This window comes from Macaca mulatta, chromosome 18 (genome assembly GCF_049350105.2).
Source record: "Macaca mulatta isolate MMU2019108-1 chromosome 18, T2T-MMU8v2.0, whole genome shotgun sequence".
Lineage (NCBI taxonomy): Eukaryota > Metazoa > Chordata > Mammalia > Primates > Cercopithecidae > Macaca > Macaca mulatta.
Genome location: NC_133423.1, coordinates 80669549 through 80693413, shown reverse-complemented (window position 1 = coordinate 80693413; position 23865 = coordinate 80669549). Strand labels below are relative to the sequence as shown.

Sequence of the window (23865 nt, the reverse complement as noted above, 5' to 3'; positions counted from 1 at the left end):
CCTCATTAGCAAGATGAAGAACAGAACTCACTCTTACAAGCCTATTAATGTCATAACATACGTAAAGCACTCATCCAGTAGGGTAAATTAAGGATGACCACAGATTCTTGCTATTCCTCCCATCAAGAGGTAGAGTCTAATTCTCCTCTCTTTTCTTCTGGGCTGGCCTTAGTAAAATGCTTGATCAATAAAATATGGTAGAAATGGCATTCTGGGATCTGTGAGGCTAGGTCAGAAGTATTTTAGCACCCACTTCCCCAAAGCTCTGGAACACTTGCTGTGAACTCAGCCAGCCACTAGGTGACAAGACTGGCCACCCTGAGACTCCATGCTATGAGGAAGCCCAAGCTACCCAGGTAGAGGGGCCACTTGGAGAGAGATGCTTGATTAGCACTCAACTGACCCAGCCTGCCCAGCCCGGTCACCAGACAGGTAAGTGACAAAGCCTTCAGGTAACTAACAACTCCTCATCTGAGCCCAGTCAACCCACAGAACTGTGAGAAATATTAACAAGTTATTATTTGGAGCCACTGAGGTTGGGGTAGTTTGTTATGCGGCAATAGGTAACAAACACTGAGCACAGTCTGTGGCACATGAGTTATAGTCAGTACAAGTCTACGCGCTGAGGATTATGGGGCTATTACCTTTTTCCTACACTAGAACAATTACAAGCTCATCTGCATAATGACATCCTTCTTAATCAAAGGCATTCTGAAGTGCTTCCTTAAAAGAAAGGAGTACGTTCCAGGGCTATGTACCAATCCTTCTCAACCATTCCTGATGTTGCCAAGATTCACAGCAGAAGCAATTACAAATTATTATAGTGCCTGTGAGTCTACAATTACTGTTTTTCTTTCACCCATGGATATTTTTAATAAGGAAGAAGCCAAGGGCATATAAAGACGGCATAAGTAGAGGGTAACTACTTTGTTCATAAGCGCAAATAAGAATGTGCACATCTGGTTATTTGTGACACAACAATTATAATTAACAAGTCAAAAGCAACGCAAGTGAAGTGTCCAACCATGAAATCCTCATTAACAGTAGCAACATATGCAAATCAGTACATTATGCAAAGTATCATTTCAATAATAATGTTTTTTAAATACTTATATTTTGATTATACAATATTACACACTACATTCTTGCTATGCTTTAGATGTAGTCTGTTTGTCCCCACCAAAACTCGGTTTGAAATTTGATCACCAGTGTAATAGTGCTGGGAGGTGGGCCTAGTAGGAAGTGTGTGGGTCATAGGAATGGAACCTTATGAGTACACTAATGCCCTTTCACTGGGGTGGATGACTTCTGACTCTAGCAGGAATGGATTCGTTCCAGAAACAATCAATTGGTAAAAAGAGTCTGGCTTCTTTGGTTTTGCTCTCTTGTATGCTCTCTCACCATGTGATCTCTTTGTACACACCCACTTCGCTTCCACTTTCTGCCATGAGGGGAAGCAGCCTGAGGCCCTCACCAGATGCAGCTGCCCAAGCCTGGACTTTCCAGCCACCAGAATCATAAGCCAATTTCTTTATATATTACCCAGTCACGGGTGTTCTGTTACAAAACACAAAACGGACTAAGAAAATTGTCTTGCTAAGATTAATCTATGAAAAATAATACATATAACTCATCTTTTTAAATAGAGGTATTTTTTAAATTTTTTATTTGCCATATTTACTAATAATTCCCTAACAAATGAATTGTTTTGGAAGATCTTGAAATGACTGAGTTCATTACTCAACATGCTCATAAAAATGCTTTTACGGGCCAGGCACGGTGGCTCACGCCTGTAATCCCAGCAGTTTGGGAGGCCGAGGCAGGGAGATCACCTGAGGTCAGGAGTTTGAGACCAGCCTGGCCAACATGGTAAAACCCCATCTGTACTAAAAACACAAAAATTAGCTGGACATGGTGCCGCACGCCTGTAATCCCAGCTACTTGGGAGGCTGAGACAAGAGAATTGCTTGAACCTGGGAGGCGGAGGTTGCAGTGAGCCAAGATCACACCACTGCACTCCAGCCTGGGTGGCAGAACGAGACTTGGTCTCAAAAAAAAAAAAAAAAAATGCTTTTATGAACAAAGCCTAATGCATTCTTTGCTTTATTTTGCAACACAGACTTCTGAGGTTTCAATAGTACCTGCATCTAGTCATGGGAGTAGCCAGGATTTTCAAGGTTGTCTATTAGTTATGTCATACCAGAAAAAGTAGTAAAACTGTAGAGCTGAGGAATAGCATCTCGGCAGACACTGGCCATACCTGAGAACATACCTGAGAACATACCTGCACCTTCCACCTGGTGGTGCCACAGGAACGCAGCCTTCCTCGTCCTTGTCCAGAGTCCTGCCAATACTGTGACACTTCGTAAGGGAACAAATGGGTTCCATCAGTCCCTGGCTAATCGCAGTGGTTAGAGCAGGGTTTCTCAGGCCCCTTTAAGACTCTGCATACTTTCACACGGGGAAAAACAATCTCATGGACCTCGAGGTAGTCATTAACTATTCCACTGTGTAAATATACACAAATAATAAGGGTACACATAAACTGTGCTCTTCTGAAACTACAAAATAGACACAGATGCACTGATTAAATACAAATTAAACTATAAAGCCAATGACATTCCACTTGACGTTAGTTTCACGTGATGGATAGTGTTGCTCCACTGTGGCTGGATTCCGAGGTATGCACCATGCACCATGTCATGGTTTAATTCCCTTGTGCTCCATACACAGTCCATCAGCAACGTTTGTCAGCTCCACCTTCAAAACACAGCTCACATGGGATCATGTGCACCACCTTGCTGCTACATTCTAGAAGTCACCGCTGCCTCCCATGTTCCTTCTGCATCCTCCTATGGTCAGCCCTCACACAGCTGCCAGGGCGACCCTCATAAAAGCTAAATCAGATCATGTCCTTGCTCTGTACCAAAACCTCCGCAAGCTCTCCCACTTGATTCCAAGGAAATGCCAAAGTTCCTACACTGGCCCGCAAGATCCCACCTGACCCGGCCCCAAACCTCCCTGACCTATCCCCCTTCTACACCCTCCTCTACCTCCCTTCTCTTTCCTACCCCAGTCACACTGCTCACCTGCAGTTCCTCACACTCACCAGGCGTGTCCACCCTGCTCCAGCCCCACAGACCCCTCTGCCTGGTGGCCCACATGGCTGCCCTGAGTACTGTCTTTTTGATCTTCACTCAGATGCCTCCTTTCAGAGATCTCAAGCCCCTACCTGAAACCACACTCCTCCCAACCAGCACACCCAGGGCCCTTCCTCTATTTCCTTTTCTCCACAGCACCCCTTACCATCTGCCACACTCGGTATTTGTGCACCGCCTGTCACCCCTACTAGAATATCAGCTCCATGAGGTCAGGGACAGTCCATGTTGTTACCTGCTATTCCCCCAACCCCTAGAAACTGCCTGGTATACAGCAGGCACTCAGTAAACACCCGCTGCATGTGCTGCATAATTACATGGTCTTCACATGGCCCCAGTTATTTATTTATTTTTTTTTTTGAGATGGTGTCTCGCTCTGTCAGTCAGGTTGGAGTGCAGTGGCGCAATCTCAGCTCACTGCAACCTTCACCTCCCGTATTAAAACAATTCTCCTGCCTCAGCCTCCTAAGTAGCTGGGATTACAGGAACGCACCACCACACCCGGTTAATTTTTTATATTTTTTGGTAGAGACAGGGTTTCACCATGTTGGCCAGGCTGGTCTGGAACTCCTGACCTCAAGTGATCTGCCTGCCTTGGCCTCCCGAAGTGCTGGGATTACTACAGGCATGAGCCACTGTGCCCGGTCGACCCCAATTATTTCTACACTAACTCTACATTGGTTATTTTCTCCTAAGCCAGTTTTAATGACATTAATGTTGTCACAGAGTTCTGTGAGAGGATGATGACCTGGAAGATCCAGGATGTAGTTTTATTTATTTTTCAAATAACAGCACACAGAAAACAGATATGCCACACACAGAAAACCTGCAGAACCCTAAGAACAGATCGACAGGCTCACAACTTTCCTAGACCCCATTCTGAGGAACAGGAAATTAGAGAATGATGAAAAAGCCTAAATGCCACCCTGAAGAGGTCACCATTCCCCAAAAGGAGGTGGCTGCCCTCCCGTGATGGACCACGGACCCCAGAGAACGGCCTGCACAAGCGAAAGCACAGCACTACCTGGGAAGCCAAATCTGCATCCTGTTGATGCCAGACCTGTCATTTCACCGAAGCTATAAACTCGAACTGCAAGGTCCCTTTAGAGTCTGACCCAGACTTACTTTCCAATTTCATTACCAGTGTACCTCTTATTTCCAGTAAGAACCAAATGGATCTCGCTCTGTCAAGCATCTCCTTGTCCCCTGCAACATATTTTGAAGGTTTTAATGTAATTACACAAAGCAATACACGCTCACTAAATAAATCAATACAGAGAAGCAAAAAAATAAACAAAGAAAGAATAAATTACTTATAAGCCCAAATCTACCCCCTACACCATATAGGAAACCACTGTGACACCGAGTCTCTGGGGAACCTTCTCCCTGTGTGTGTGTGTGTCTCATGTAAGTGAAGCCAGGCCCACTTGCTCCCAGACATGCCCCTTCTGCACCTCACCTGACATCACCCTTCTTCTGGTTCATTAGCAGACACGACACGCTCTTCCTGGTCACCCCAAACTCCACCAGCCCTCACCTGCTGAACATCTGGCAACTAAGCATCTGGCAGTATCCCATTGGGATGTCTGGTGTTGTTACCTAACTTTTCCCACATATGCCCTAGCAGGCCAAGGACATTGCTAGACTGTAAACCTCAAGGACAGAGACTACCACATAGCACCCATGTAATACAACTCTGATAACTAAAGATGTCAGGCCGGGTGTGGTGGCTTACACCTGTAATCCCAGCACTTTGGGAGGTCAAGGCAGGCAGATCACTTGAAGTCAGGAGTTCAAGACCAGCCTGGCCAACATGGCGACACCCCATCTCTACTAAAAATACAAAAATTAGCCAGATGTGGTGGTGCCTGCCTGTAATTCCAACTACTTGGGAGGCTAAGGCAGGAGAATTGCTTGAACCCAGGAGACAGAAGGTGCAGTGAGCGGAGATTACGCCATTGCACTCCAGCCCGGGTGACAGAGCAAGACTCCATCTAAAAAAAAAAAAGGGTGAGCCTGGCCAGGCTTGATGGCAACCCTGCGGCTTGCTGAGTGCTGCTGTGGCACAGCGGGAAGCAGTTTGGCCCGGTCCCACTGAAAGGGTGGGAGCGAGTGAAAAGCAGGGTTAGAAACACTTTCCTGCAAAAGCGAAGCCCTGGATGCCTCTTTCCAAGAGGTCGGGGCTGATGACTCATCGTGTGAAGTGGAGAGAATAAGAAAACAAATTAAAATGATGGAAGAAAATGATCCTGCAGGGGCAGAAAAAAGACATAACAGAAGAAATACAGGGCAGGATGGTGAGGTTGATGTTGGTCCTAAAATATAAAGCCATCCTCCAAACGTGAAACGAAAGACAGAAAAAAAAGAAATTAAACGAGGAGGTAAGTGTTACAGAAAAGGGGGGCAAGCAGGATGACTTCTCTTTGGCTGTGGGATTACAAACAAACAAAGAGGAGAACAAATAGGATATTATTGCCAGCTAGTACAATGATGTGTCATTATTAAGAAATGGGATTAAAACCATCATCCTGTATTCCTCACCTCTGCAGTCTAAAACTACAATCAGCATGTATCATTTCACTACTTGATCATTTCTCCTCCCTCACAATTAGATCAAATTTTATTTTTTATATATATATATATATATATTTTTTTTTTTTTCGAGACAGAGTCTTGCTCTGTCGCCTAGGCTGGAGTACAGTGGCACAGTCTCCGCTCCCTGCAACCTCCACCTCCTGGGTTCAAGCGATTCTCATGTCCCAGCCTCTCTAGAAGCTGGGATTATAGGCTCATGCCGCCACGCTCAGCTAATTTTTGTATTTTTAGCAGAGACAGGGTTTCACCATGTTGGCCAGGCTGGTCTCAAACTCCTGACCTCAAGCGATCCACCATCCTTGGATTCTCAAAGTCCTGGGATTACAGGCGTGAGTCACCACGCCTGACCTTCAAATTGTAAATAGCATGCATCACTTTATGTTACGGTCTGAATATCTGTGATCCCCAAAATTCATATGTTGAAATCCTGACCTCCCAAGTGATAATATTAGGATGTAGAGCCTTTGGAAGGTGATTAGGTCATGAGGCTAGAGCTCTCATGAATGGGATTAGTGCCCTCATGGAAGAGGCCCCAGGGAGCTCCCTCACCCGACGGGAAGACTCAGTCTGCAACCCCTCAGAGAGCCCTCACCAGAACCTGCCGTGTAGGCACCCTGATGGTGGCCTTGCAGCCTCCAGAACCGCGGGAAATACGTTTCTGTTGTTCATCAGCCCCCAGTCTATGGTGCTTTACTGTAACAGCCCAAAAAGACTAAACTACTTGATAATGAAAAACGTTAGCTCTTTAGAAGTTTATTATGAAAGTTCAGAAAATAAGGCTGGTTGCAGGGGCTCATGCCTGTAATCCCAGCACTTAGGGAGGCCGAGGCAGGTGGGTCACCTGAGGTCAAGAGTTCAAGACCGGCCTGACCAACGTGGTAAAACCCCATCTCTACTAAAAATACAAAATTAGCTAGGCATGGTGGCACGTGCCTGTAATCCCAGCTATTTGGAAGGCTGAGGCAGGAGAACTGCTTGAACCCAGGAGGCAGAGGTTGCAGGTTGCAGTGAGCTGAGATCACACCACCGCACTCCAGCCTCAGCAACAAAAGCAAAACTCTGTCTCAAAGAAAAAAAAAAGTTGGCCGGGCGCGGTGGCTCAAGCCTGTAATCCCAGCACTTTGGGAGGCCGAGACGGGCGGATCACGAGGCCAGGAGATCGAGAGACGATCCCGGCTAACACGGTGAAACCCCGTCTCTACTAAAAAATACAAAAAAACTAGCCGGGCGAGGTGGCGGGCGCCTGTAGTCCCAGCTACTCGGGAGGCTGAGGCAGGAGAACGGCGTAAACCCGGGAGGCGGAGCTTGCAGTGAGCTGAGATCCGGCCACTGCACTCCAGCCTGGGCGACAGAGCAAGACTCCGTCTCAAAAAAAAAAAAAAAAAAAGAAAAAAAAAGTTCAGAAAATATTTTAGCTGCTAAAATTAAGTATAAATTAACTATGTAGTATTGATGCCATGGGATAAACTTTAAAAAACACTTTCTAATCCCAGCACTTTTGGAGGCTGAGGCAGGTGGATCACATGAACCCAGGAGTTCAAGACCAGCCTGGGCAATGTGGCAAGTCCCGTCTCTACAAAAAATACCAAAAAAAGTATCCAGGTGTGGGGTGGGCACCTATAGTCCCAGCTACTCGGGAGGCTGAGGTAGGAGGAATGCTTAAACTCTAGAGGTCGAGGCTGCAGTGAGCTGTGATGGCACCACTGCACTCCAGCCTGGGCAAGACCCTGTCTCAAAAAACTAAATAAAATAAATAAAAAGTAAATAAATAAAACTTTCTTAATTAACCTCCATAAATGTAAATGCCCTGGCCAATAATCTGATTGTCAAAAATAAAAAACACTTTTTGTTCTTTCTCTTTGCCAGCAGAGGGCAAGTTTTATGTGATATTCTGCATACTGTGTGTGCGTGTGTCTGTATGTGTACGTGTGCGTGTCTCTCTTTCTCTTTCTCTCCTCTTTCTCTCCCGCTTTCTCCCTCTGTCCTTCCCTCCCAGGGCTACACATTGTATCTGCAGATCCTAGTTAGGAAAGTGATTCCATGAGGGCAGACAGTAGTCCTGGAGAATGAAGGCATCTTTTTCTTCAAAAAAAAAAAAAAACAAACAAATACATTGATAGAAAGGGATCTAGCTCTCTGTGGCATCCTGTTCAAAGAAGAGAAAATAGAAGGCAAATGACCTCCCTGTATTCTGTTTGCTGTGCTGCAAGCCTCTTCAATTTTCTGATAACTCAAGTCTCCTACGCACCTCTGGGGGGACCAACAGGAGCCTAAGATATCTTCTGGGTTTAATGTGGTGCAAACAGAAGCCACTTTCATGACTTCTAGAGAATTCAAGCAGGCCTGAGACATCTAAATCAAGGAAATGTATTTGAAAAAGACTTATCAAAAGATCCCACAGTGAAAAACCCATTTGGTGACCTGATGATAAATCCCACTTTTTGGAAGCAGGAGGATCACTTGAGACTGGGAGGCTGAGGCTGCAGTGAGCTGTGATGGCACCATTGAACTCCAGCCTAGGTGACACAGTGAGACCCTGTCTCAAAAAAAAAAAAAGTCCACTTTTCGGCTGGGTAAAGTGACTCACACCTGTAATCCCGATACTTTGGGGGAGGCTGAGGTGGGAGGATTTCTTGAGCCCATAAATTCAAGACTAGCCTGGGCAACACAGCAAGACCCCATCTCTACAAAAACAAACAAACAAACAAACAAAAAGAAGAAAGAAAATTAGCCGAGTGTGGTGGCACGCCTGTAGTCCCAGCTACTCAGGAAGCTGAGGCAGGAGGATCACTTGAGCCCAGGAGTTGGAGGCTATAATGAATTATGATCACATCACTGCATTCCAGCCTGGGCGACAGAGCAAGACTCCGTCTCAAATAAAAATTCCACTTTTCTTTTCCTCATTTCTGCTGACAAAGTTAGGCAACAAGAATGACCACTCTGGCTCCTTAGGACATACTCTCCTCTCCACAGCTCAGCAGCTTACCACAGGAGGAAGCTGTAAGACCAGCATCAACCCGTGGGTAAGTAAGAGGCAGACGCCTCCACCCTGGGCTCTGAAGACACTGAGCATACTCAATTGTCACCCCCACCAGCCCACTCCCACCTCTTGCCTAAGTCTTTTCCCATAAAGCACATACCACCTCCTAAAAGACCATAGGATTTACCTTCCCCACCTTCCTGCTAAAATGTAGGCTCCAAGAGGTCAAAGTCCTGTGTCAGACACAGCACTGCCTGACACTTGCAGAAGCTAAGAAATTTTTTTAAATAAATGCCACAGAGATAAATGGGAAAGAGTATTTTAACACTATACATGATCATGTTAAAAAATAAGCCCACTCAAGATCGCCTACGTTGTATTCTCACCAAAACACTGAACCTGAAAGAAGCAATGAAGAAACAATCAGACACTTCCAGATCTTGGGACAGCCTACAAGACAACTGGCCTGGATTCTTCAAAAATGCCAGAGAAATGGGGTAAAAAGAAGGGGAACTGTTTTAGATGCACAGTGACTGAAGAGACAGAACAACCAAATACAATACATGATGTCTAACTGCACCCTTTAAACAGCTGGGAAGGAGCAACTGGAAACCTCTGAACATGGACCACATATTTGATACTATTCTTGCACCTGGTTCAGTTTAGGGGATGGGAGCATAGTATTGTGGTTACATAGGAGAATGCCCTTTTTCCTAAAAGACACATACTGAAGTATTTGGGGGTAAAGTGCCACCATGTCTGCAACTTACTTTTAAATGGTTAAAAAAAAAAATGTTTAGTATTATTTATAAATAGAGAGACATGCTGGGTGTGGTGGCTCACGCCTGTAATCCCAAAACTTTGGGAGGTCAAGGCGGGCAGATTGTTTGAGGCTAGGAGTTTGAGACCAGCCGGCCAACGTGGTGAAACTCCATCTCTACTAAAAAAAAAATACAAAAATTAGCTGGGCATGCTGTTGCACACTTGTAATCCCAGCTACTCAGGAGGCTGAGGCAAGAGAATCGCTTGAACCCGGGAGGTGGAGGTTGCAGTGAGCCGAGATTGTGCTACTGCGCCCCAGGCTGGTTGACAGAGCGAGACTCCATGTCAAAAAAAAAAAAAAGAGAGAGAGAGAGAGAGAAAGGACAAGTGACAAAATGTTATCCCTGCTGAATCTAGGGAACATTCATAGTACTTTCAACTGTTACGTAAGTTTTAAGTTTTTCAAAAAACACGGGGCAAAGGGAATTAAAAATAAAAGACCCAGTGCTAGAGAGACAGGGAGTAGGGGGTGTCAATGGAAGAGCGGGCAGGCTGAGAGAGGAGGGACTGTGCCAGAAAATACAGTGAGATCTCAAGCCCCCTGCCAGGGCCTGGAGTGCACACCCACCTTTCCTTCCCTGTCAAAGCCCTACTCACCCATTTAGGCACTGCTCAAATCCTTCCTACTCCAAGAAACCTTCCCAGCTCCCCACTTCACAGCCCCCACGGGGTTCGACTCCCAGCATCTCCCACTGTACATGCAACACTTCCTGCACACACCCATCAGCATGGGCCGCGTTCCTGTGCGTGTGGCACAGGAACCAACCAGAAGCCTCTCCATGCCAGGCAGGGACCAGATCCCTGCCTGACCTACTTTCTGTCTCTAGCAGAGTTAGCACAGCACTGTGCAATAGCAGGTACCCAAGACAGACCTGGAGCAAGAACTTTCTGTCCTTCCCATGCCGTCAAGTCTAATAAGCGGGATGACAGTCAGTATTTCTCATCATCACACCACACTACTTCTGGTCTGTATGGTGGGCCATGGTAAGCACCATAATCAGAATCCAGTCACTGCCACAGAGCTCACTGCTGGTGTGTTCGTGTCCTTGGGAAGGCAGCAATCACTGCCAGCCTGTCTACATGTGGCCACCCACAGCTCCCAGCATGAAAGAAACACTCCATGAATGGTGAATGGCTGAATGAATGAATACCTATTCCATTTTCAAACACATATCATAAATGATAAAAACTAAGATAAATGAAAGTATAAAATCGGCACAGGCATGCACACACCAAATAAGTGTTATCTACCAGGCTTAATTAAATTTTAAAGGTCTTTTCCAATTAGTGACTCAAAATCTTTTGCGCTCTAGCACAGAGGTTCCCAGCCCCTGGGGTGGTACTGGCCCATGGCCTGTTAGGAAGCAGGTTGCACAGCAGGAGGTGAAGAGTGAGTGAGCATTACCAGCTGAGCTCTGCCTCCTGTCAGAGCAATGGTGGCATTAGATTCTCACAGGAGTGCAAACCCTGTTGTGAACTGCGCATGTGAGGGATCTAGGTTGCATGCTCCTTAGGAGAATCTAACTAATGCCTGATGATCTGACGTGGAACAGTCTCATCCTAAAACCATCCCCTGCCTTCTGCTCCAATCTGTGGAAAAATCGTCTTCCATGAAACTGATCCCTGGTGGCAAAAAGGTTGGGAACCACTGTCCTAGCATCTTAAAATGTAAAGTTTCCTATTTTCTCATGGCTATGGCCTTAGAGCAGACTTAAGGGATATATCACGCTCATTAAAACAGTGTCATTGGGCCAGGGCAAAAGTAGAGGCCACATGCCTGAAAGCAACTGACAAGGTACTACAGAATTAATGTTTGTGTCCCTCCACCAAAATTCACATTTTGAAGCCTAACCTCCAAAGTGAGGATATTAGGATTTGGGAGGTGCTTAGGTTGTGAGGGTAGAGCCTTCATGAATGGGGTTGGTGTCCTTATGAGAAGAGAAGGAGACCGAGCACTCTCTCAGTCATGTGAAGTTACAGCAAGAAGGCAGCTGTCTGCAAACCAGAAATCGAGCCCTCACCAGACACTAGATCGGCCAGCACCTTGGTCTTAGACTTCCCAACCTCCAGAACCGTGAGAATTAAATGTCTATTGTTTAAGCCCTCCAGCCTATGGTATTTTTGTGACAGCAGCTCAAATTAAGACACAAGGGATGGGGAAAAGGACCATGAGAAGCTTGAAAATGCTCCTCAGATGATTCTGATACACACTCCAGAGACGCACTGAGCTCTGAAAGCTGAGGGAGGATGAAAGCAGCAATGTTGACCCTGAACAAAGGAGGAACAAAGGGACCCTGATGGATTCCATCAGCCTGGGATAAGTGCATTAGATACAGTGTTACCATACACCAGGCACTGCTGGGAAGATACCCCACTATATCATATTTATTCTCATGTAACATAGAAGCTACCCAGAGTCACCAATGCTGAACATACTTTCCACAAATGCTTCAATTTAATAGAGGAATCAGTTGTGCCAAGAAATAAATGCTGTGGCTAGCCACTCCACCCTCCTCACCATCCCACCTCCCCAAGAAATGCCAGTCTCTGGGGGAAAAAAAAATAGTAAGTTACTAGAATCTCAGACTCGGAAAACAAATGTGATCATTACCCAGCCCAACCCACTATCCTATGCATTCCTTCCTTCCACAGTAACACTAACAAATTCTTATCACCTTATTGGATACTCTCTCATATAGCGCTCAAAGCAACTCATGTGAGGTTGCGCAGTTCTGATGATCTGCCTTACCATGAATATAAATCTGTTCTTCTTTTGCATCCTACTGTCCCTGGGGAGACAAGAGGCCCATGTGAAGGCCTTGGACATAGATAAAGTCCCCATTACCCAGATGTCTCACCAAATCCCAGGTATTTGACTGCTCTTTGATGAGCCACCATATAGATTCCAAGATCACAAGGAGATGCTTCAACAAGCTCCTTACCAGAAGCAGGGAAGCCATCGGCTCTTTTAACTGATCACTCAGCTATTGAGGAAGTGGTAGAAATTTCTAAATTGTTGTCAAGACAACCAAAGTCCAAATATAAATCTCTTTGGGATTCCATCAGGAAGCAGTTTTTAAGTGCACGCGCACAAATACCCCAAGGAAATAACAAAACAAAGGTCCCCTCCTTCTCTTTCTCCTCCTCCCCACTCTCTGCCTTCCTCCTGCTTCTTGCCACGTGGTGATGTGTGTTAAAAATGCATACTGGGAAACTTTCCACCTTTGGGGTTGAAGCAGCTGCTGCCTCAGTGTTGTTTTTGTTAGGTTTTTTTTGTTGTTGTTGTTAACATACTTTGCTGTTTTAAAGGGTGTTGCCTTTAAGCTTCATGTTTCATAACACCGGTTCAGATCACAAAGTGGGATGAATGACACTTTCCTGGTAAGAAGGAAGCTTATAGGGTCCTGCCCAGGGTGCTTCCCCCATCAAGCACACCCTCCTGCAAGGCTGACTTCCACAGGTGACTGGGCTCAGGCCAGGAAAGGGCATTCACAAAGGCTTGCTGGGCTGTCCCCATGTGGAATGAACCCGAGAAAGTCCACACATGAGATGCGAGCCAAGAATTTATAAGAGGTAACCTAAACAAACCCAGTGCTCTCCAGTCCTTGGTCTTCCAAGAACACAAAGCATTCAGAGAATGTTCCACAGGCCATTGTCCATCCCATGTGGGAGCATTCACCAAAAGAAATAAGCTCGAACATTCCTAGCATGCCAGGAAAACAGATGAAGTTCAGGTGAAGAAGACCTGGCACCGGCCCACTTTCACTCCCACCTGCTGCAAATGACTCTAATGTCAGGAGGTAAGACCTCCGACCCCATGGATGGAGCAGGAAACTACAGCAAACAGTGACCAGTAGGGAGCCTCTGCTGAAAGTTCCCACTGCCCATGCCTAAAACAACCTATACCTTATATGGGAAGCATGTCCCCACGTCCTCACTGAGCACAGGACCAGGCACAAAAAGACCAACCCCTCAGCCTTCCCAGTGACAGTGAGATTTTGTTACGAAGTCTATGTTCTCTGTCACCTTCTAAGGGAAACCCAACAGACAGTGATTCTAACAGGGAGAAAGAAGGTGTGGCTGTCGGGGTCTTGGTCATACCAAGACTTCAGGGAGGTGTCTCATGGCTAAAAAACAGGAAGCTGAGTGCCGGCAACACATAAAACTTCACCCAGAAAAGACAGACCTCCCTATGCAAAGAACAAACGAGCCCAATTCCTGTTAAAATGTTGAAAGAGCCTGCGCAACACAGGGAGACCCCATCTCTACAAAAATAATAAAAAGTATTAGCTGGGTGGGTGGTGCACACCTATGGTCCCAGCTACTTGGGAGGCTGAGGTGGGAGGATCACCTGAGCTTGGGAGGTTGAGGCTGCAGTGAGCCATGATGGCACCATTGCACTCCGGCCTGGGCAACAGAGTGAGACTCTATCTCAAAAATATACATATTTTTTTAAGGACTTTTGGACTTAGCACTAACTGATCCACAGGGTCTCTGGAATCAAGAGAATAAACCTAAGCCGATGCAGAAGGATCCACTGAGCCCAGGAGTTGGAGGGTGCAGTGAGCTATGATGGCACCACTGTACTCCAGCCTGAGTGACAGAACGTGACCTTGTCTCAAAACAAATAAAAAAAGAGAGAGAGAGAGAAGAGAGTAAACCGAAGACAGTTAAATGGCTTTGATCTACCTCAAATGTTATCCCACCCAGAGAACCAGCCTAATTGGATGAGCAGCTAGAAACACAGCCTGCTGCACACATCTCACCGGGGAAAGAGCCAGCCAAACCAGGGGATGTGGCAAATCTTACTCAGTGTGGACAATAAGATCATTTGGCTTTTCAAATAAAATGTTCTCTGATTTCAATAAAACTGAAACTTACAGCCACCCTCAAAAAAAAAGGAAGCCACAGATGTGGTGTGATATGATTGATGTTTCTTTTTTTTTTTTTTTTTTTTTCAGATAGGGTCTCACTCTGTCGCCCAGACTGGAGTGCAGTGGCACGATTTCAGCTCACTGCAACCTCCACCTCCAGGCTCAAGCGATTCTCCTAGCTCAGCCTCCCAAGTAGCTGGGATTACAAGCACAAACCACTACCACTCGGTTATTTTTTGTATTTTTAGTAGAGACAGGTTTCATCATGTTGGCCAGGCTGGTCTTGAACTCCTGACCTCAAATGATCCCCCCACCTCAGCCTCCCAAAGTGCTGGGATTACAGGTGTGAGCCACTGCGACCAGCCACGATTGATGTTTCAAAGCCTCCGTCTGCCCAGAAACCTATTCTTTCTCTGCTTTGGCATGGTTCTTCCAACTCCAAGTTCAATTTCCTACACACACAACTGGCAAAGGTAAGGCACTGTCTGCAGGAAGCCACTCAAAGAGTGTGTATCATTCTTGGAGATAAAAGAAGTAAAGAGATTTCCTCCACCTTCCTCCTCTCCCAGGTTTGCTAATTGCCACCCTGAAATGGTAGCATGTATCTTAGGAGATCATCTGGTATAGTCCTCTGCCTTAAGGGGGAACATGTTATTATGCCCATTTCATAGATGAGGCCGCTGAGTTGCTTTGCTAAAGCGACACAGCTCGTTGGTGGGAAAGAATGAGAGCCTGGGTTTCCTGCCTCCTGACACAGGGTTCTTGCCACCTGATCAGTGTCCTGGTAGGAGGATATAGAGACCTGTCCCTAAATGCCGAAATTGAAAATAAGGGGTCCTGTGATAGGGCAGGGCTTGGACCACCTCAGTAAAAGTGAAGAGAAAGAGTTTAAGAAAAAAAAGGCAAAAACATGTCTTATTTCATTTTTCCCAAAGCCAATCCTGACAAACACAGCGCACATCAAGGCTGCCCCTTCATTCCTTGGAACACGACATTCCTTCTAAGTCTCTGAAGGCCTTTCCTGAGGCTGAAATGGCCCCTCAAGAGGGACGCACGGGATTCCTGGAATTCACGTCTGGAAATATTAGAGGGCCTGGGGAACAGGAAAACCCACTCCAGACACACAAAAAGGTCAACAGGGAAAGGACCAGGCTAGATCCTGGATGTGGCTGACCAAGTCGGGGGAGGTGGGGATCTGTGCCAGGGCCTACCAGGGAGGGCAGGGCCTTCCCAGATCCTCTGGAATTCTAGGCCAACCAGACAATCGAGTTAAGGTAAGGGATGGTTTTGGCAGAGGCCAGTGATGGGAGCCGGTGGACAGAACAAGGTTCTGCCAGAGGTTCCAGAAGAGCCTAGAGGAAGCCTAGAGACGCTGGCACAGTTCAGTCCTCACCGAAATCATTTCCTCTTTCTACAGTTCTTGTATCCCCATCTTGACAGACCAGTTCGCACAAGAATGCGACTCTTTCGCTGCTCTTTTTTAGGAAATGGTTTTCATGAGACCAGCTTTGCCAGTGACATGGGCGGGTACACCAGATGCCAAAGGCTGCTGAAAACGCCCTTAGAACCAGCTCTTCTTTTAGAAGAAGGAATTCTGGAATGCGATGTGGGCCCCCGAAAGGAAGCGACCCTACGTTTATCTGAATTCTCAGGGGCGGTTCGCCAGCGGCTCCCTGCGTCCTGGCCGGGTCTCCGGTCTGCAGTCCCCTGACCGCAAGGATTGACTGCCTCTTTGTTTCTGGCGGCTTTAAGGCTTCTTCGGGCTGAGAAAGCCCCACTTTAGGAGAAGTGGTGGTGGGGAGGACTTTCCCAGCCTGCTGCTTTCATCCGCAGCAGGGAAGTTTGCAGGGCGCGCTCCGCACAGGTCACCGCCTCACCTTCCACCCCGGCCGCGCCCTCGGCTTTCACCCCCTTGGCTGGGCTCGCGTTTGGTTTTATTTTTGTGTTTTAAGTGAACAATCAATTGCCCCAGGAGGCAAAAGAGTCCTCAGCGACTTGGCTGAGCAACTTAAACTTTCTGCCGGAAGGAAACTATCAAAGGCGGAGGAGAAAGCCCTCGGGGCCCCAGACTCGCAGCCACTGCCCCGTCCCCGCCGGGGGTCCCCGCGAGGCCGCCGCGGATCCGGGGACTCGCGGGCCGGGAGGAAAGAGCAGAAAAAGCCCGGGGCAGGCTCGGCCCCGGACCCCGGCAGGGTGAGACGGGGGCGGACCGGAGGGGCGCACGGACGAGGGGGCGGCGGGGAACAAGAGGGGGTGCGGAGAGCGAGGGGCGCACGGACTGGGGGAGCGAGGGGGACCCGGGGAACCAGCGGGCGCGCGGACGAGGGGGACGGAAGCTGCGAGAGGAGAGCGGAGAGCGAGGGGATGGCGGGGTCTGAGCGCGCGGGGACCAGGGGAGCGAAGGGGCGCGGGGGCGCCGGCCGGGGTCCGCGGCGGGGGGCGGCCAGGACTCACCCCGAGAAGGCACACTTTGAGCTCCCGTATAGCCATCATGTGCTCGCGGCCGGGCAGGGCCGGGGCTCAGCAGCATCCTCCGGGGCCGCCGCGCCCGCGCCCTGCCGGCTTCTCCCGCCTCGGCTCCTCGCTCGCGCCGCCCGCGGGCGGAACCGCCGCCGCTGCTATTTCTGGGCCGCCGGCCCCGCCGCGCTGGGTCACGTGGCCGCCGGCCGGCTCCTCCCGGGCGCGTCGGGTCCAGCCTCGCCGGCCCCCAGCTCCCAGGAACGCCCCCGGACGGCGTCAGCCACCCGGGACCTGCGGCGTCGCCGGCGGGTTGCCTCCGCCCTCGGACCAGCCCCGCGCGAGCCGGGCTCCCCCGGCGCCCTCCCGCATCCGCCGCTCCCGGCCCCGCCTGGCCGCAGGGCCCGGGTAGGAAGGACGGGACCGGCCCGGTGGAGACCTGGCCCCACTGCCAGAGGGTCCCTGGAGATGCCATTCTGAGCTGAGAAGCGGCTGCTCTGGCCGAGGCCGTTTGCGTGGCAGCGCTTGCAGGTCTGCGGGTTAGTCCCATCCTCAAGCGACATTCTGGGTCCCGGGCAGAAAAAGTCAGGCCACTGAAGGGGCCGCTGTGAGGACAGGGGTGAGGAGAAGGGGGTTGACTTTTCGGCCTGCCTTCGCGGCGTTCCTAATACCCGAGCTGCCGTTTAACATACGCGTGGCTCTTCAGCTCAGCCAAGTTCATTTTTCTGTATGTAGCTGAAAATGATTCTAGAAGCAAAACTGGCTGTCCGTGTCTGAAACAGGAAACTTGCATTCTGGAGCAAAGCTCTTTCTCAGTAGAGCAAATCCTGCAACTGGTGTGGGCAGAAACCCAGTCCTCAGAAGTACAGGTAGAAACGTGGAGATCCCAGCAGACCCCCGCATCCTTCCTAACTAGGAAATGAGCAGAGGCTGTGGCCGCACGCAGTCACGGGAGGCCTGGGTAATTGTGTTCTCTTTCTTCTCCATGTATGGCCTAGAGCACCTCATCCACTCAGATGACTTCATTCGTGGCTGCTACAGAAATGTCAGCCTTTTCAGTGTAATCTATCTGGACAATTCACTGGCATTTCAGATGGGAAGTGTTTTTTTAAAAAACTGATATTTTTAAAACTTCATCTCCTATCCCAAACTCTCAGGCCTCTCTCCAAACCTTTCAATTTTAATCAATGGCATTTCCATTCTCCTAGCAGACCACCCACCGTGATCATCTGGCTTTGTTCTTACAGAAGCCAGGTTGAAGCTACCCCATACCCAAGTAACCCCATCCAATGGGAAATTCCAAATCAAGGCCTCCAAAGAGGTAAGTCCTGGAATACTGGAGTCAAAATGGGCCCCAAAACAGACAATTCACAATTAAATTCCCCAGAAGAGCAGGAACTTTGCCCTGGAAGTGCAGGCTTGTGGAGGTTCCTCAAATGGACTAAATTGTTCAAAAGGCAGCCATGCACAAGTTACAGGTCCATTGTGTCAGTATCTGTCCTTGACTTTGTATCCAAAGCAGAGTCTTCTGTGTGGGCAGGGTGAAAAGAGGCTTGCCCAGAATCAAACAGTCCTGATCACAGTATCTCCCTGCCCTCAGATTTGCTAATCAGAAAACCACCGCTACGCAGTTGCAAAGACACCTCCCCCAAGGCCTTCGCCTGCCCTCAGGACACCCACTAAGACTTGGATGTCCACACTGAAACGTGTCCTTTTGGCTTTCCAGCGCGATTCCCAAAAGCCAGTCAAACCACAGTGGAAGCCTCCGCCGTGTTCTACATCCTGTGCACTGAGTGGAGTTTTGTGAAATTGCCTTAGGTTGCTAAGGGCAAAACTGTGCCCAGACAAAAATAAGCAAACCGAATTTCTCTTGTGTTCCCTTACCCTTTTTCATGACTGCTCTCATTCCGCTCTCCTGTCCGCTAGCCCGGGTGCCTGGGACGCTTGTGTGGTTTCTAGGCTCTCCCAAAATAGTCCCCTATCCAGCCCTTCCCTCCCTGAGAATTGCCCCAGTCCATTTGTCCTTCTCCCCACCCCTAGCTCTATTAAAAATGACCTCATTTGTGTCTCATTCTGATCAGGCCTTGGGCTCTTCTTTACAAAGTGGCAATCCTAGTCTGTCAACTGGCCTGTGTTCGTGGGTTTATACCCTCTCCCCAGCCAGGTCACCCCTGAACTTAAACATGGCCTCATGAAAACCAGGTCCCCATGATCACTCTAAGGTAACCTATAAAGCTCTAGCCCAGGAAGGCAGGAAGATGACTGCTAGGAGACATATTTCAGGAGTGACAGGTCAGAGGTAGCCCTCGACTTTTTAAAAAAGTGCCATGTTCTCTATTGTTACACTCTATGATTACTGCACTGAGGGCCCATCCTGACTCCTCTGGAATTCCCTGCAAATATGGAGTTCGGGTATAGCTTCAGCAGGGATAAAAATTCGATGGTACATAACTGACAATTTATCAAATTAAGAAATAGAACATGCAAGTTTTTCTTATGAGAATTTTGTAGCGTAAATGGTCATGTGCTAATTCAGACCTCCCCTTCTCTGCTGCTATGAAGTCTCCAACAGCAAAAGCCAGGAATGGTCATAAAACTGACCATGTTTTTTGATTCAGGAAATCTTTTGTTGAACATTAACATACAAAGACGAAGAGTAAACAAAGCTGCCGGTTTGAGTATAAACACATATGCAGACAAAGAAACAAATAAATGGGTTAGAGAACAACAAAAAAATTATCTCCATGGAGGTAAAGGGAGGATTGTTGCATTAATTGTAACTCAAATCTCTTAACATTTGAGGAATGATTAAGCAAACTAGGGTGTCTTTACTGGGTGTATTTAATGGTGTACAATAGTATATGTTACTTAGATATTAAATGAAATGTGTATACTATGTAGATTTATGAGACGTTTATAGTAAATAAGGTTCTGTGAAAATGATATGACTCAAAATGTTAAATAGGATAAGTAATATAAATGTGTTACAACGCCCTGGAGCACAGGCTGATCCCTGGAGACCAGTACTGAGTCATCTGGTCTGCTCAAGAGTCAATTAAGGAAAAATAAAAGTGTTTACAACCCTTGTTTTTCATAATTTATCTTTTTTATGGAACTATAGTGTCTGCAATATCAGTTAAACAGCCTTTCAGTATTTCTCATTTACGTAACAACTCCTTCCTTCCTTCTTCCTTCCTTCTTTCCTTCTCTTTCTGAAACTTTCTAAATAGCATGTGCTACGTAATCTTATTTATAACTCGCGCCCTTGAAACAATTTTGAGGAGATGAATCCTGGACATACCAGGGTAGGAAAGGGATTTGAGGGACTTAGAAAAACAGAGGTGAGTGGACCCCACAGTTCACCCACAGACTTGAAAAAGGAGACAGGGCCGGGCGCGGTGGCTCAAGCCTGTAATCCCAGCACTTTGGGAGGCCGAGACGGGCGGATCACGAGGTCAGGAGATCGAGACCATCCTGGCTAACACGGTGAAACCCCGTCTCTACTAAAAATACAAAAAACTAGCCGGGCGAGGTGGCGGGCGCCTGCAGTCCCAGCTACTCCGTAGGCTGAGGCAGGAGAATGGCGTGAACCCGGGAGGCGGAGCTTGCAGTGAGCTGAGATCCGGCCACTGCACTCCAGCCCGGGCTACAGAGCAAGACTCCGTCTCAAAAAAAAAAAAAAAGAAAAAGAAAAAGGAGACAGTAGCTGGTGGGTGAAGGCTGGAAACAGCCTCTGTCTGTGGGAAGGGGAGTGTTCCTGAGAACCCCAAGGAACGTGGCTGCTCGGTGGAGGGGCTATTAGGTAAGCGGATAGAAACTGCACATCCTCCTTTTGCAACTCCAGATGTCTTCTTCCTGTGGAAAGTGTGGTGACATCTTAGATGGGAGACGGGGAGGGTGGGGGCTCACCTCCTCATCGTCTCCATCGTCTCGAATGGGAGCGCTCAGAAGTGTTCCAGAACAAGTAGACAGCTCTCGCTGAAGACAAGGAACGCTCTGTTGGGACCTCACAAAGGATTGGTGTCAGGTGATAGTGTTTAAATTTTTCAGATTCCTGAGTGCTAGCACTGGGCAGCTTAAGCCATCTTCAGCATCTCACTGGCCTCTTTACTGACACTCCTGCCCAGCAACCTCCACCGTCCCTTGGATCTCTGGCTGAGCTTAAAGTGTTGGGTTAAAAGAAAATAAGCAATAAGATATATATTAACACCTCCCATGGAAGGTAAATGGATTGATTCAGCTGTGACCACCTCCCAAAAGCCCTAAGTAACATGTAATTCAATCAGTCCTGTTCATTTTCATTGCTTACTTGTAAAACTGAGAAATTAAATTAATGATGCAGATCAAAGTCACCACAACCCCAGTTTTGTTTCATAGACTGTCTTGGGTTGTTCCTTCTGGCGAGTCATGTAAGTTTTCTTGCAATTTTTCAGAGAAATACTATGGAGTTTAGGATTTCTTTTTCTTAAAAGGAGTTGTGTTTCACTTTTTTGTACCATAACATTATTTGCTATCAACTAAAAATTGGTTTAATTGTAGATGTTGGCAACGATTCTTATATTGCAGGGATTTCTGTGTTTAGCTGTTTACCCACCCATTCGGCGAGTAGCAGACCCTGACTGTGCTAGACACTGGAAGAATGGCCGATGGAGGAAGAGGACCCACGCCAAAGTCGAGCAGTAAAGGAAAGAGACAAACATATAAACGGGAGACTATTGTATGATGTGAAATGTCTGAGGCTTGGTGTAGTTGCTTCATTTTGGTAACTCTTCTCATTCAAGAAATGAGTATAAATTCCAGAGACTCCAAACCTTGAATTCAACTGAAACCAACCCCCAAGTAAAGGAGAAGATGCTCAGGATGGCTGGAGTTTGAACCTAGTCAACTGGTAGGTGAGTGTGTGTGTTTGTGATGGGGGGAAAATCTGGGTTTTGTTTGAATTCCCAAGACTGCCCTAGATGAGGAAGAAACTAATACAGACTCTCCCTAATCTGAAGTGCCTCTAAGAATATTTGTGTACAAGTTGAGTATCCGTCATCCAAAATGCTTGGGACCAGGAGTGTTTCTCCGATTTTGGAATATTCGCATTATACTTACAAGTGGGGCACTTCTAATCCGAAAATCCTGAATCCCAAATGCTCCAGTGAGCATTTCTTTTGAGCATTGTGTCAGTAGTCAAAAAGTTTCTAATTTTGGAGCATTTTGGATTTCAAATTAGGGATGCTTAACCTGTACTAAGAGTACCGAACTACTGTACTGAGTTGCCTTAAGGCTCCAATTACATTAGACCTCTTGCAAATTTTATTTCTACTGAGGTTATTATTGTTTAAAAAAAAAAAATTTCAACAACATTAAAGATTTAATTGGCTTTTGTTACTGATTCATGAATCAGGCAGCGTCCCATCCAAAAACTGAGAAAATATGTTCCAATAAGCCAGGCAAAGGACTGGGCTTTGTAGGCAGGAAAGGCTGAAGAAGCAGAAACAGGGAACAAAAGGCAGATTGGCGTTTTAGAGTTACTTCTCTTGCAGGGTTAAAGCATGGGGGACTTCCTCATCAAACCTGCTCAGGTAAATTGGTCCTTTTGATTGGCTGCTGTGCATCTCTTATTTTTTGGAAAGCTGCCCTTTTTAAAGTTCAGCCGGACAGCCTGGCACCTAGCAGGAATGACTCCATTCTGGTTTGGTCTGGTCCACTGGGCCTAGTGTAAGAGTTCAGTCCAAAACAGTGGCCTCCCATACATTTTATTTAAGATTATTCTTGAACTACTATTCTCCTTGCTGTCCCTGGGCTTTCCCAATTACCAATATAACAGAGCCTGTTCTGAATCATCCATAATCCAATCCTTCGCATAGCACATATTCTGCTCTCTGAAAATATGGGGTGAGTCGGTGGGTGAGAGAGTGAGTTCACCGACCCGACTGATAAATCCCAAGCATGAAGGGTAGAAAGGGCCCTCTGACATCAGACGGAACCAAGTTTACATGCAGGCTCCTTTATGCCCAATTTGTGTGAATTTAAGGAAGTATCTGAGACTCTTCAACCCGTAGTTCCATCCTCTGTCAAAGATGGATACTGAAAGGCTGTTGCATTATTTTGGGGGAGGGTTACACACATGTGGGGTGTGTGTGTGTGAATAGCAAGTCCAGATGACAAAGCATCCTAGTTTGCATGGGACTGTCCAGGTTTTAGTCCTGGCTGTCCCTCATTCTGGGAAACTTCAGTCCCACGTAAACTGCAATTGTTGTCACCTTGTCCCCTTCCCTAGGCCCATAAAACTGTTCTGGGCTGTTACTATCCATTAAAAAGGAAGTGCTGACTTCCAAACATCCTCACTTCCTTCCTCAATTGTTCTGAATGTAGAAAAGACTCCAGATTTAGAAAACAGCGTCAGTACTTTATGCACAGCTATACACATCTCAATTACTTATGATTCTCCATCTTACACTCAGTTCACATGGGAGGCTTAAATATGCAAATTCTAACTTCAGCTAAATAACAGTTTTTTTACTGAAAGACATACTGGGTCTAAAAGAGGAACAAAAATAAGAAATAAGAAAAGAGGGCTTGGTTTCCCAGTCTCCCGGTAGGGCCCCATCCCTACCTCTCTCCCGACTCCCTGCCCTTCCCCTCCTGCACACTTGTGTCCAATGTCATATTCTTCTACTGAACTGAACCTTACCCTAAGAACCAACCTTCAGTAGCTCTGGTAGAGGGCATTTTAAGGACTTTAAGGCAGAACTCTCCCTTGGGTAAAGATTTGTGGGAAGCTGGCCTTCCTCCAGACAGTTCTTCCCCTAGCCCACATGTGGTTCCTGAGTTTCAGGCTATGCAGCCTCCCCTGGTCCTACTGTCAGCAGATGTTCAAAACTGGGGCATCAAGATTAGCCAGTGGCAGGCCTGGCACGGTGACTCACACCTGTAATCTCGGCACTTTGGGAGACAGAGGCGGGTGGATCGCCTGAGGTCAGGAGTTCAA

The 23865-nt window shown here is 47.3% G+C and overlaps 2 protein-coding genes across 18 annotated transcripts in view; one reads left to right on the top strand and one right to left on the bottom strand.

The window, feature by feature from the left end:
- RAB31 (RAB31, member RAS oncogene family) overlaps positions 1 to 17042 on the bottom strand; it is a 151208-nt gene extending 134166 nt beyond the window's left edge. For 4 of the 5 annotated variants that reach the window (XM_077974641.1, XM_077974643.1, XM_077974642.1 and 1 more), the window contains exon 1: positions 16884 to 17027. Coding sequence is in view for 2 of the 5 variants with exons in the window: in XM_077974642.1 (XP_077830768.1) it covers positions 16884 to 16922 (39 nt within the window). In the remaining 3 variants the exon portion in view is untranslated. 5 annotated transcript variants of the gene reach the window in all.
- On the top strand, positions 13994 to 23217 carry LOC114675567 (uncharacterized). 13 transcript variants are annotated; one of them, XM_077975266.1, is made up of 3 exons: positions 13994 to 17417; positions 18134 to 18207; positions 21453 to 23217. In XM_077975266.1, the coding sequence occupies exon 1, from the start codon at positions 16794 to 16796 to the stop codon at positions 17364 to 17366; it is 573 nt and encodes a 190-aa protein (XP_077831392.1). In that variant the 5' UTR covers positions 13994 to 16793; the 3' UTR covers positions 17367 to 17417; positions 18134 to 18207; positions 21453 to 23217. The 13 variants fall into 13 exon arrangements, with proteins under 13 accessions (XP_077831392.1, XP_077831388.1, XP_077831390.1 ...); XM_077975262.1 differs by having other exon boundaries at positions 18098 to 18207; XM_077975264.1 differs by having other exon boundaries at positions 18095 to 18207.
- Positions 23218 to 23865: the final 648 nt, after the last annotated feature.